This window comes from Dromiciops gliroides, chromosome 2 (genome assembly GCF_019393635.1).
Source record: "Dromiciops gliroides isolate mDroGli1 chromosome 2, mDroGli1.pri, whole genome shotgun sequence".
Classification (NCBI taxonomy): Eukaryota; Metazoa; Chordata; class Mammalia; order Microbiotheria; family Microbiotheriidae; genus Dromiciops; species Dromiciops gliroides.
The window spans coordinates 42,630,898-42,645,719 of NC_057862.1; the positions used below are offsets into that span (position 1 = coordinate 42,630,898).

Sequence of the window (14,822 nt, forward strand, 5' to 3'; positions counted from 1 at the left end):
TTCAAATTGCTCTGGTCCCTCCCCTCCTCTCCAGACCCCACCCTCTACTCCTCCTATGGCCAAGCCCATTGCTTCCCCTGCCTGGGAAGTCCAGAGATCTGATGCGCATGCTCAACTTTTTCTACCTGCATTTGCAGCTTCAGGCTCAGCCCTTCCCCGGCCTGGCTGTGCTTTTGAGACAATCTTAGAAAACTCTTTAAATTCCAGATATGCTTGTTTTGTTCATAATTTTGCTAACCTGCTTTTGTCTTTAATTAGTAATCTTATAAAGCATTTGTATGGTGAAAAGACTGACAGACAATATAGAGGGGTTAAAGAAGAAAAACTTAAGCTGAATAAGAATGACAATCAACATAGTTCAAGACTTCGCTTCTTTTGCCATGGAAGGGTATATATTTTACAGAAATGTAGAAGTAAGCAGCAAGGTATTGATATGAGTATTGGGGATTTTAGATATCGGAATCAAAAGTGTTCTAAATTCACTCAGATTATTAATAGTATCAGTTCAGAGGTTACATAGGATTTCTATGCTATTACATATACATTTTGAAATTAATGGTATGGGTTTATTTTCATAGAGATTTTCATGCTTTTGAGATTGTGTCTTATACTTAGTTTTTAAAACAAGGAGAATATTTGTAAAAGCTTTTTATAGTCATGTGATCAAGTTTATATTTTATAATACTCTTATTAATATTAAGTTCACATTCATTTAGACTTCCTTAGTTTGAATTTCATTGTCTTTTATTGTTCCATGTGTATTTTCTTCTATTCATTTGTCTATCTAATTTTGAAACATTGCAAGATGGTTTTGATTTCATAATACAATGTTAATTCTAGGAGTATTGTGCTCCCATATTCTGAGTTGTTTGTTTTTGTTATTTTTTCTCAACTGATTATTTGATCAAACTCTTTGAAGCATTTCCCTGGCAAATTGGTTGCCATGGCAAGTGTAAAGAAGTATTATTTTTGATAAGCATATTCAAAAAAAAAAAAAGAGGGGAACATTTGTAAAAGTTTTCTTTTTAAAAAAAAAAGTTTTCTTTGAGATTCTGTTGTGCTTTAACTTGTATTTAAGTATGTTCTGATTTTTCACAAAAGTAATTGTATACTAAGTAAAAAAAAAGGGTATTATTTGAAATTGTTGCATAATTATATATTATATTTTGAGTCAAGATGTATTCACATTTTTTGCAATCATTTATTATCCTCAATTTTAAATCCATATGAGACTTGGATTATGGGAACTTATCATTTAAGACATTAATTGCCTTTATTCTGAGTTATCAGATGCCAGTTGGCCAAGATGCCATCCAATCACAAGAGGAATACATGCAAGAGCAGACACTGAACTGTCACATGAGGGGAGACATGCATGAAGTCAAGGTATGGCCGAGGGAACGGCTTTTGACAAATGTTGAGGTTGGATTCTCTTGGTTTAATATTTTATTCTCTTTTTCCCCACAATATTGTACAGATGGCTGGAAGTATTCATCCCACCCATCTCACTTCTACACCTGGCTTCTATGCTCCCTCCTATATGCCTGATGCCATGGACATCTCAATCCCATGCATCTGATTAAGTCTGACTCAGTTTCTTCCAATATGTTCGGTGGCATGGACATATATTCCATCCACCTATTTTAAGCCTGGCATACTGTATGGGTAGTACATATTGCTCAAGTGTGGGAATGCTCATATCCCATCATTTCTCTGTTCTTTTATGGTAACCCCCATAATTATCTCAGGTGTCATGATAAATACAGTGTTGAATTTGGCCTTGACACCTGTTACCAATTATATTAGATTTTTTAATTTCTCATAATGGCATGAGGATAATTAGGCAGATGATGTAAAAAGTGATGAAACAAAGATAAAAATTATTTTTAATAATTAATATCGCAGCAATTGTCTTCTCAATTACCCTCCATAAAGGGGGACTATAGTAATATTATAATTTTAAAGAATGTTTCAATTTTTGTTTTATTATATGTTTCATGTGTAACAACTAAGATTCTGAATTCCCTTAGACATGTTTTTGAGAACTTTCATTGTTTGATTTGATTATTGACAAAGCTATTTTAAAGGTGTGTTAAGCTCAATTTTGTAGGAAATTTTCCTGGCTGATTACCAGCATCCACACATCAACCCCTGAAAAGACTTCCATTCCACGACTACACCTAGAGGACATCTGAGAAAAGACTTTCAGAGACTTTAAATGAACAGTTTTGATTTGTTGTTTTTGTTGTTTTTTTTCTCTTTCTGTCATAATATACACCATCTGTAACATGTATTCTCTGCAGAGGCCCTCCCTTTGCAAGACTAATGTCAAAGCGTCGGTTCATGAGGACAAAAAAAAAAAAAATCGCCCCTCTGAACAAAACTTTCCTCTCTTCCTTTTCTATATTGTTGTTCACATATTATTAGTTAGCAATAGTTATTATATTCTTTTTACTGTTCCGTCAAGGAAACATTTTGTTTCTTGAGGAACAACAGGGGGGACTGTAACGATTGGAATAACGCCACCTGCTGGATACTTACTGTAGAAGAGTTCTGCCCATGAAGGGAAGGTCTTTGAGGGCAAGACCAGGAGTCTTTTCTTCAGGAGTCAGGAAGTGACGCGGACTAGTGGGAGGAGGAAGGAAGAGACTGGCGCTCAGTCTCGGGCTCTTTCCTTTGGACTCTGGTGGAGAGCGGAGCTAGAAATGTGCTCTCCCTTTAATAGATAGGAATCTAGGCCTTTCTCTCTCTTTACCAAATTCTTATTCTCCTTAATAAATGCTTAAAAGTCTAACTCTTGCTAAAGCTTATAATTTATTGGCGACCACTCATTAAATATTTTAGACAGACTAGCTAGAATTTTAGCCCTTAACAATCCTCTGATGCTGATTATCTCCTAATGAGACTCAAGAACAACCAATCCCACAGGGGTGATGACAAGATTAAGGACAACAAAGAAGTTATGCATTTGTGTTTAATTTCGACAGGAGTATTATGAGATACCTCCAGAGGACTCATTATATAAGGCGTTGCTATGATTGGCATAGGCTCTAACTGATGTGCAATTATGATTGACAACACCCCAAGCCAGGGATCAAAGGTTTGAATAACAAGGAAAATCCCTATGGCTCAGCAAAGTGTAACCAGGTCACCCCTGGCAGAATGTGTTGATGCCAAGTTAGGAGAAAGGGTGATTTTTCTTATTCCATCTCTGGTTTTTGGAAGGGAGGCCTAAAACTGAAAGGGACAGTGATTCAATCCAATCCAACAAGCATTTGTTAAATGCCTGCTATGTGCAAAGTAGTGTGTTAGGTGCTAGGAACCACCTTGCCAGGATAATACAAACACCAAAAAAAAAAAAAAAGTCCCTTACATCACGAAGCTTACATTTTATAAGGAAATACAATATGTGAACAGGTAAGCTGATACAAGATAATTTGGGAGGACAATGGTTAGATGAGAACTGAGCCTTAAAAGAGACTAGGGATTGGAAGAGGTGGAGGGAATTCAACAAAGTCAATGTGTGCCTAGATATATCTTACACAAATCAAATCTCTGCCTCTGTCTCTGCCTTTTTCTCTGTCTTTCTCTGTTTCTGTCTCTCTGTCTGTCTCTGTCTCTCTGTCTTTCTGTCTCTCTGCCTCTTTCTCTGTCTCTCTATGTGTCTCTCTCTGTCTCTCCGTCTCTCTGTGTCTCTCTATCTCTCTGTCTCTGTCTCTCTGTCTCTCTGTGTCTTTCTATCTCTGTCTCTCTGTGTCTCTCTATCTCTGTGTCTCTCTGTGTCTCTCTATCTCTCTGTCTCTCTGTGTCTCTCTATCTCTGTCTCTCTGTGTCTCTCTATCTCTCTGTCTCTCTTCATCTCTGTCTCTCTGTCTCTCTCTCTCTCTCTCTCTCTGTCTCTCTGTCTCTCTCTCTGTCTCTCTCTGTGTCTCTCTCTTCCAGGCTGATCCTGCTGGCCATTTTAGCTGTTCTGGTGTTACAAGAGGTCCATGGAGCCTCCAAATACCAGGTATGTGGCTTTTCAATTTAGCCCCAGTCTTCCCAGTAACCAGGCAACCAGGTAGGGTGAAGACTTAAAGCTAGGAGAGACCTGGTAGGTCATCTAATGAAGGCCCAGCACTTTGGAGATGAAGAAAATGAGCAGCAGAAAGATTGTGTCTTACACAAGGTCATATAGATAGGATTTGGAAGAACCAAGGATCCAAACAGAAGTAAGTCACCTGGCTCCAAAAGCACTGTTCTTTCCACTACACAAGAAATCCCAGTGTCCCTTGGAAGGACATAAAAATAAGAGGTGTAAGGATTTTTAATCTCTTCTCAATATCCTAGCCCTATAGTGAAAAGATTCAATTCAAGTGTATTCAGCATCTCTGAACTCCCCATCTGATTTAGGTATAGAATGAGAACTTAAAAATGAGAAAAACTAACCCCTTTATTTTTGCTTTGGTGTATGGTCAGGTGGGTGGAACTAGGGTCAGTGTGGTCCAGTGGAAAGAATTTTAGCCTGGGATAAAATTCTGACTCTTCCACTTACTGCCCATGTGACCTTGGGCTTTCTCTGCCTCAGTTTACACCTCTGTGGAAAATGAAGAGGCCAGACTAGATGTTCTCTATGGTCTCTCAGCTCTATATTCTTATCATTTCCATGGTTTGAAGACAACACAGTGCTTGGCTCACAGAAAGCATGAAATATCTAGTTTTTAATTCATTCAATCATTCATATCATTCTCAATGGTTTCTGGGGCACTGAGACAATAAGGAAATTGTCCTAGGTAGTATATGTCAGGGTCCTAGTTGTCCGTTCATTATGCAACACTGACTTTCTATCTGCTCCCTACCACAACCTTGTTTTACAGATGAAGTAACTGAGACCCAAGGAAGGGGGAAATGACTTACCCAAGGTCACATTTTCCTGACTTCTCTTCTTGAATTCAAATTTTACCTCAGATACTTCCTAGCTATGTGACCCTGGGCAAGTCACTTTACTCTGTTTGCCTCAGTCTTCTCATCTGTGGAGATGAGCTAGAGAAGGAAATGACAAACTACTCCACTATCTTTGCCAAGAAAACCCCAAATGGAGTCATGAAGAGTTGGACACGACTGAAACGACTGAACAACAAATTATTTTATGCCAGAAAATTCTAATATTCATGACCTGCATTTACATATTTTGTAATATTTAGTCACATATGTTAAAAAAAAATAAAGGGGGCAGCTAGGTGGCGCAGTGGATAAAGCACCGGCCCTGAATTCAGGAGGACCTGAGTTCAAATCCGGCCTCAGACACTTGACACTTACTAGCTGTGTGACCCTGGGCAAGTCACTTGACCCCCATTGCCCCGCAAAAAAAAAAAAAAAAAAAAAAATAAAGGCCAGAAGACACCTGTGGATACTAACACAGGTGCACAATATTCAAGCACAGGTTTGGGAACAAGACCAAGAAGAGCACAATAATCAAAACTTAACTTAGGTATGAAAATTTCTTCTTCAGTTTTGGAACAGTAGCATATCCTTGTGAGATTCAACCAGGGAAGGCTGAGACAAGACATTCTTCCATTTAGACAAAAATCATGAATGAATGAATGAATGAATGAATGAATGAATGAATGAAGAGGTAGATGGGTGAATAGATGAACTATATGCTTAGTACTGCTCTATGCACTGGGGTACAAATAGAAAAGCATGACAGTGTTGACTTTAAAGGAGATAACATTTTGATGAAATAGACAACACATATAGGAAGTTTAAGCTCTAAGTAAGGTAGAAAAGTCTCAGAGTCCTTAGAGAACCAAGGCAAAGCAAATAGTAATACATCTTCTCAAATGATGATTCCACTGTTAAACCATCTTTCTCATGTTGAACCATTGGACAGTATCTGAAGATAAGGGTTGTACTGGATGACTTCTTCAAGAGCCTCCTAATCTTAACATTTTGATGTTCAGCCCAAGGATGCCACAGGCAACCTTGCCTAGATCAAAGCTTCTTAAACTGTGGATCTCGATTCTATATGGGGTTGTGTAACCGAATGTGGGGGTCATGAAAAATTTGGTAACAGTAAAAGTTTATGTAAACCTTATTTTATATACCTATATAGCCAGGGAGTCACATAAAAATTTCTCAGGTGGGAAGGGGCTGTGAGTGGAGAAAAAAGTTTCAGAAGCATTGGCCTCGATAAAGCTATTCATGGAACAACCCTACAGCCCTCCCAGTTTGCAAGGGCCATAAAAGCTCTGCAGAGGGGGCTTCCTAAGGGAGTTACCTGAAAGCTTCCTTAACCTATTAGCTCCCCATTGATTTTTCTCTTGGTTTCCAGGTTTTAATGAATGCCAAAAGAAAGGACAGCTTCTCTGAAGAGAACACTAATGAACAATTGTAAGAGCAACATTAGCCACATTTAAAGCCTTTCTCTTTGTTTTCTCTCCTCCTGGCTCAATAAAATCAGCTTCATTTAAAATCTGCGGCTTTTTGTTCATTTCCAACCTTTCTTGAAATCTAATATACTTTGACTGATTAAGTGGTAATAAATTCGTTTAAACCTAAAATTCTCTCCAACAAAATATATCTAATTTTCCAGTTACAAAACTAAACTGCAGGGTGCAACAACCCCCCTACACCCTCTCTCTCTCTCTCTCTCTCTCTCTCTCTCTCTCTCTCTCTCTCTCTCTCTCTCTCTCTCTCTCTCATCCATTGCTTTAATAGACACTTGGACAATGGAAGATATTCATTAAACCATAAAGATAGATCCAAAGTATAGGTCAGGGGGATTAATGCCCAAGTTATCTCAGAAAATAATCAACCCTAGTGGTCTTTTTTTTCCCTTCCAAATTGCCCAAATGCAGCTGATAATTATTATTGCTTTTGCTCCAATAAGGATAACCTGGCTAATAGTTGGTTGCATTCTAACCCTGCTGGGTTTGAGTCAGCACATTCTCTGTTGATTTGCTCAAGGCTATGGCTAAGTCTATATTTGAAATGCAGAGCTTGCCAGTCATCCCTGCATCCTGATTAGCTCCTCTTAAGCCAGGAACAATTGACCTCTGAATTCCATGGCCTCAAATCCTGCTGAATCAGAAAACTTGTTCTTTTAGACCCATCCCACCCTCACTTTACTGAACTGATTTATTCTGAAGCAGGATATTTATTACCACATATATGAATATTTCTTCCACCCATTTGCCCAAGAAAACCATAGAAGTGCTTCATAGTCACTACCTTGGTAGGATTATAGAATAAGAGCTTGGTATTTACTATCTGTACAATCTCTAAAAATCATTTCACTTTCCTGGGACTCGATTTCATCACCTGTAAAATGAGGGGCTTGAATTAGATAAGTTCTGAGGTGCCTTCCAACTTGAAATCTATGGCCACTCATGTGGGAACTTCCTCCACCAACCTCTCACCCAACCCTCAGCCCACCTGTGTTTTCTTGAAGAAAATCTTAGACCTAGTTCTATATCTTGTGTCTACTTAAAAGACTGGGTCACTGTAGTGCATAGATCACTGGGCCTGGAGTCAGGAAGACTCATTTTCCAGAGTTCAAATCTGGCCTTGGACACTTACTAGCTGGGTGACCCTGGGCAAGTCACTTAATCCTGTTTGCCTTAATTCTTCAACTGTAAAATGAGCTGGAAAAGGAAATGGCAAACCACTCCAGTATCTTTGCCAAAAAAAAATTCCAAATGGGGTCACAAAGAGTCAGACACGACTGAACAACAACTTAAAAGGAAAATGTATCATTATTTACTTATGCTTTCAGACTTGGAAGCAAGAGAATTTCTGCTAGAAACAATATCTCCTGCCCAGAGTCAAGGAATGGGATTTAGCTCAGGATGAAAGTCATTTACAAAAAATAACTTGTAACTATTTAGCAGCGATCTCCATTTGTATTTACCCAATTAATGAAAGCATATCACTGGATCAAATGAGATTAATACTTGTAAAAAGCACTTAGCACAATTCCAGGCACATAGTAAGCACTCTATAAATGTTAGCTATTCTTAACATTAGCTGACCTTGCTTTTAGCCTTAATTTCACAAACATATTTGCTTTCATAGGAATTTGGGCCCAAAGGCTACTGAAGAATCAGAAGACAAGATTGTCATTGAGCCCATGTCCAGACTGGAACTTTTCAAAGGTTTGGAGGAAAGCCAAGGTAGATATGATCACAGAGACATATACACACACACACACACACACACACACACACACACACATACATACATATAGATACACACATATATACTTATAGAGAGAGAGGTATATATATGTATGTGTATATGTATATTTTAGATACAGACAGATGATAGATGATAGATGATAGATAGATAGATAGATAGATAGATAGATAGATAGATAGATAGATAGATAGATGTTCTTTCTTTTTTTTGTGAGGCAATTGGGGTTAAGTAACTTGCCCAGAGTCACACAGCTAGTAAGTGTTATGTGTCTTGGCTGGATCTGAACTCAGGTCCTCCTGACTCCAGGGCCTGTGTTCTATCCACTGTGCCACCTAGCTGCCCCGGATGTTCTTTCTAATATGTAACCTTCCTAATGCTGAATTGGAGGCAGCTAGGTGATAGAGCAGAGAACATGCTAGACCTGGAGTCAGGAAGACCTGAGTTCAAGTTCTGCCTCAGATAGCTATTAGCTGTGTGACTCTGGGCAAGTCACCTCTTTAAGCCTTGGTTTCCTCCTCTGTAAAGCATAATACCTACCTTTCAGAGTTGTTGTAAAACTCAAATGCGATAATATATGTAAAGTGCTTTATAATCCTTAAAGTGCTCAATAAATATGGTATATTATTATATATAAACTATATAGTTTTGTGTTATTAAAGTTTATGTTATCATACATAAACTATATAAATTTAGTTTAAAAAATTATTATTAGCTAATAGATAAGTATTCTTCCAAATATGTAACTGGTGGTAGATATTGTGGAGGCACATTCAGACTGGGAGCTTCTCCTGGCCTTTAAATAGTACAATGTCCCCAGAAGCTTGAGAACAAGCCTAAAACTGAATTCAAGTTAGAGAAATACTCTTCACCATCAACAGCACCTAAAACAAGTTTAGCTCAAGCAGAGCCTCTCTCTTAGTACAAAACCCTGCTGAAGCCATTACCTCCCCTCTCACAAACACATGCACCCCACAAAGTCCCTAATCATCATGCCAAATAGTTGTAGCTGTTGCCTACCCAGCATTCAGGATCGACCAGGGCTAGGGATCCCATAGGAGACAGCTGCTGCTGCTGCTTAGGACCACTTTGAGACAGCCAATTTCTATCTGCTTGGCTTTAAATAAAGCCCATGTAAGCAAAAACAGCATGGTTGCTCTTTTTGCTAGACCATGAGAATTCTTTAAACCTAATGTTACTTATCAATCGTCCAACCAATCAATCAGCAAGCATTTATTAAATACCTAATATGCATCGGGAGCTGGGGATACTAAGTTAAAAATGAAAAGATCCTTACCCTTAAAAAGCTTATAGTCGGGGGCAACTAGATGGTGCAGTGGATAGAGCACCGGCCCTGGAATTCAGGAGGACCTGAGTTCAAATTCTGCCTCAGACACTTAACAATTACTAGCTGTGTGACCCTAGGCAAGTCACTTAACCCCAATTTCCTCACCAAAAAAAACCCCAAACCGAAACAAACAAAAAACCTTACAGTCTATCGGGGAGATAGCAGTGAAGAGACAGGTAGATAAATAGAGAGACAGAGAGAGCAAGACAACAGAGAGAAGGGGAGGGTAGAGAGACAGAGACAGAGAGATAGACAGAGAAACAGAGAGGAGAGAGATGGAGAGAGAAGGAGAGAGAGAGAGAGAGAGAGAGAGAGAGAGAGAGAGAGAGAGAGAGAGAGTTGTCCCAAAAGTCTTGTTGCAGTTTTGAGCATAGGATTTTGGGAAAGCCCTGTATATACAAATTCTGTACAAAAGAAACACAAGGTCATTTTGGAATAAAGGGCACTAGAAGCTGGGGGTGGGGAATCAAACAACACTTCAAGTAGAAGATCCACTTGAGTTGAGTCTTGAAGGAAAGAAAGGATTCTCAGAGGCAGAGGGAGGAAAGAAGCATATTCCAAGACTGAAGGACAACTCAGAAGGTGGGGCACCACATGTGAGTAAAAGCAAGGAGGCAGTTTGCCTGAATTGTAGAATGTTTCCTAGGAAGCAATCTATAGAAAGCCTGGGAAGGTAGATTCTGATAAGGCTATAAAGGTTTTTGAATGCCAAACTGAGTTTATGTTTGATCCTAGAGGCAATTCCAAGCCACCCAAATTGACTGAGTAGGAGGGTATTGTGCTCAGACATATGCTTTGAGAAAATTATTGCATGAAGGATGGATTTGGGCAGGGAAGAGACACCAGAGGCAAGGAGACAAATTCAAAGGCTTTTACAATAAAGAGTTCAGGTGAGAGGTGATGAGGGCCTGAACTAAGGTGGAGGCTATGTGACCAGAGGAAAAATACTCAATTTGAAAGATGTTGGGGAGGTATAAATGGCAAGATTTGTCAACTGATAGTATAAGTGGGGTTATGGGAGGACTCTAAAAAATGCCATTTGCAATCCAAGGATACTGGACAAATGGCGGTGTCCTTGACAAAAATAAGGAAGTTTGGGAAAGTGATGGGATTTTGTAATGACTAGTCCAGTTCCCAGAAGCCTGATGATGAAGCTTGCTTTCCTGTTTCCTGGAAGAGCGATGATAGAGTAGGGGTGCAGAATGAAGCATGCATATTCAGACATAGCCAACAAGTGGATTTGTTTTATGTGACTACTTACTCATTGGTTACTTGAGAGAAAATGGAGTTTATTGGGGAAGGGGAAGGGGATGGTGAGAAGGTACTCATATGCTACTGAAAAAAAAGGAAAGAAAAGAATTTAAATCAATCATTAAAATGAACAAAAGATGAAAGAAGGGAGGGCAGATTGGGGGAGGGGGCAGTCAGAAGCAAATCCCTTTTGAGAAGGGATAGGGTGAAAGAAGATAGATAGATAGATAGATAGATAGATAGATAGATAGATAGATAGATAGATAGATAGATAGATAGATAGATAGAAGATAGATAGTAGAGTAAATATCATGGGGAAGGGTATAGGATGGAGGGAAACAGTTAACGATAGTTAACTGTGAAAAAGAGAAAAGGAAAAAAATTGTACAAAAAATATTTATAGCAACTCTTTGTGGTGGCTCAGGATTGGAAATCAAAGAAATGCCCATCAAGTAGGGAATGACTAAACAAGCTGTGGTATATCATTGTAATGGAATATTATTGTGGTATAAGAAATGACAAGCAGAATGATTTCAGAAAAACCTGGAATGACTTATATGAACTGATGTATAGTGAAGTGAGCAGAACCAGGAGAACATTGTGCACAGAGACAGCATTATTGTTCTATGAGCAATTGTGAATGACTTAACTACTCTCAGCAATTCAATGATCTAAAACAATCCCAAAGGACTAATGAAAAAGCATACTGTCCACCTCCAGAGAAAGAACTGATATTGATTGAACACAGGCTGAAGCATGCTATTTTGCATTTTCTTTTTTTTTTACTAGTCTTTTTATATCAAATGACTAATATGGTAATATTTTACACAATGGCCCATGTATAACCTATATCTGATTGCTTACCACCTCAGGGAGGGGGGAGGAGAGGGAGGGAGGGAATGAGAGAGGGATAGAATTTGGAACTCAAAACTTTAAATAAATAAATGGAAATTTAAAAAAAATAAAATGAACAAAAGAGAATAGAAGGAAGTTTGAAAGGGGATACAGACAAGCAATCATTTTTTTAAGCCATATGTTGTAAAAATCCAGTTTTACAATTAGTCTTCTTAATCTGCTTTTTTTTGTCTTGGGAAATAATTAGGTTTATTGATGTTTGGAAAGTTCTATTATAATGAAAAAAAAGGATTTCTTTTAAAAGAAAAGGGTTTTAAGAGAAAGATACTGAATCTGCCTTGGGAGTATGAGCTGCCTACTAGACATTCAGTATAAAAAATTCAGTCGGTACTTGGTGGCAGGGAAGTGAATTCCTAAAGACGAGGATGGAATCTATAGATCTGGGAATTGTAAGACTATGGATTTAGAACCAGAGAGGAATTTAGGTATCATCTTGTCCAACTCCCTCATTTTATATACGGGGGAATGTGGCCCTGAGAGATGTGGTGATTTGCCCAAAGTTACACAGGTGGGAAAAAGCAGAGGAAAGATTTGACCCTTCCCCCCATCTTCTAACTCTAAATCCATTGCTCTTTTCCCTGTGCCTTGTTACCTCAGAACTATCTGGGCAGAGATGATAATCTGGATGGAGAACTGATGAAGTCAGCAAAATAAGAAAGGATATGACTAGGGAAGAGAAATGGATAAAACATGTGCCCTGAGGGACCTGAGCACCTGAATTCAAATCCAACCTCAGACACTTTACACTTACTAGCTACATGACCTTGGGCAAGTCACTTAACCCTCAAAATTTGTATTTTACATGTAATTTGTGAAAATAAAATTCTAAATATTGAGAAGAGGGCCCAGAATGCAGCATTGGGGGGCTCCCACAATTAGGGACCATGATACAGATAATGAACTAGCAAAGAAGCCTGAGAAAAAGCAGTCAGAGAGGCTGGAGGAGAAACAAGAGAGCAGTGCCAAGAAAACCCAAAGAAGAGATGGTATACAGGGTTGGGGGGGGGGGGGAGTGTCAGCAACATAGAATGCTGCAGAGATGTCAAGAAGAGTGAGGATTGTCAAAATGCTTTCATATTGAGCAACTAAGAGATCACTGGTAATTTAGAATTGGTCTGACCAGCCTACTTAATGCATTTCAGTGGCTCCCTATTGCCTTCAGGATCAAATAAGGAATTTTGCTTTCATTTGCTATTTAAGAACCTTAATGACATGACCCCTTCCTATCTTTCAAGTCTTTTCACATTTTACTCCCCTCTACTCACTCTATGATCCAGTTCTATCCTTCTTGTGTTGTTCTTCACCCAGGACACTTCATCTCCTAACTCCAGGTATTTTCCCTGGCTGACCCTCATGTCCTCACCTCACTTGTTGGCTTCCCTGATTTTCTTTAAAACTCAGTTCAAACTCCTCCTTTTTACCCAGGCCTTTCCCAGATTTCCCTCCCCCACTGCTAGTACGTTCTCTCTGAGACTACCTTCCATTTACCCTCCATATATTTTATATGTTTATAGTTGTTTGAGTGATGTCTCCCCCATCAGAATGTAAGGTTACTGGGGGAAGGGCCCATAGTTTTGCCTTTATTTATATCCCCAGTGATTAGCATAACCCCTGGAGCATAGTAGATGCTTATCAAATGCTTGTTCACTGACTGACTGAGAACAGTTTCAGTTGAGGATTGAAGTCTGAAGTCACATTTCAAAGAGTTGAAAAATAACAACCGTGCTCTACTTCCTCATATATCACCTTTAATGGGGTCTAACTTTTAGCCCTATATATTGGGGACCTGTAAATTTTATAGTATCTGAGAGGAGAAGGGGCCACCAAAAGTGGTAAGGAGAGCTCTTCTTTACAGTTCTGTGGGAACTAAATGCACATTTTCTCTACCCCTATACACAGATCTCTTGAGACATTTTCGAAATCCAGTGCAATTACCTGAGGAAGATAGAGATTCCTTCTACCACTCAAGTTCCATAGAGGATGTCATTGAAGAACCCCAGATGTTGAGGACATCTTATCATGAAGTGCTCCAGGGTCCAGAAGAGGACAGGGACCATTTCTACCATCCTGCAGATTAACAGATGGAATCATGTTAACCGAGAGACCAAAGACTGAGCCAAAAGACACACCATGCATTTTGTTCTCCATGTTTTCTTTTTTTTTTTCTTCCTTAATGGCATTTACTCTGGCTCCTCTTTCCATACCAATGCAAAGAAGGATCATGGGACCCTAACCCCCTCTCCTCCTAAGACATCCACATTTGCTCTTTTTTAGGCTTTATTGGACATTTTTTGATTATTAAGAATGGCCATCTAAATCACAGGATGATATGCTCATAATACCAAATAAGGTATTGTATAAAATTGATATATATGACTTTAGAATATAGGAGAGAGAGGGCAGCTAGGTGGCACAGTGGATAGAGCACCGGCCCTGGAGTCAGGAGTACCTGAGTTCAAATCCGGCCTCAGACACTTAACACTTACTAGCTGTGTGACCCTAGGCAAGTCACTTAACCCCAATTGCCTCACTAAAAAAAAGAAAGAAAGAAAAGAAAAGAAAAGAAAAAGAATATAGGAGAGACAGACATTCAAGCAGAGACAGAAAGATACAGAGAGAGTCATACTGAAGTTATGATCTGTCTAGATTAGTTTAAGAAGTTCCCACATCAGGTTAGTCCTCTCCTGGTTGGGCTATCTCATCCCTTGAAGCCTAATGCAAGGTAAAGATCACATTTCCTTAATGTTCCCAGATTCCTTCTGTGATTCTATGAAATATTGATTAATAAAAATAAACACATGCAAAGAAATCAAGGTTCTGAATTGGTCTGGATCTGTTAGCCAGGGGAGCGATAGGGAAGGTGGATTAGAATCTTGTCTTCTTGCTTATTATCTTAAATTAGCTTGGGCACATTTAAATCAAATTAGATCCATGATCTATGAGAAAGGGCATTAGAATCGAAATCAGATCATTTGGGTCTAAAACCTGGCTCTTCCCTGTAACTAACTAGGCGATTATGGGAAAGTTGTTTAAGTTTTCAGAGTCTGAATTTGCCCATTCATAAAAAAGGGATAATGATGTTAACTTACATTTATATAGAAGTTTAAAGTATGAAAAGAAGTTTACATCTATT

At 38.9% G+C, this 14,822-nt stretch overlaps 1 protein-coding gene across 1 annotated transcript in view; it reads left to right on the plus strand.

Annotated features, from left to right (window-relative positions):
- Positions 1–13,767, plus strand: part of PRAP1 (proline rich acidic protein 1) — a 33,601-nt gene extending 19,834 nt beyond the window's left edge. The window contains exons 2-5 of the mRNA XM_043980289.1: positions 3,943–4,009; positions 6,314–6,372; positions 8,056–8,153; positions 13,589–13,767. Of these exons, the coding sequence (XP_043836224.1) occupies positions 3,943–4,009; positions 6,314–6,372; positions 8,056–8,153; positions 13,589–13,767 (403 nt within the window). The remainder of the gene's footprint in view (positions 1–3,942; positions 4,010–6,313; positions 6,373–8,055; positions 8,154–13,588) is intronic.
- Positions 13,768–14,822: the final 1,055 nt, after the last annotated feature.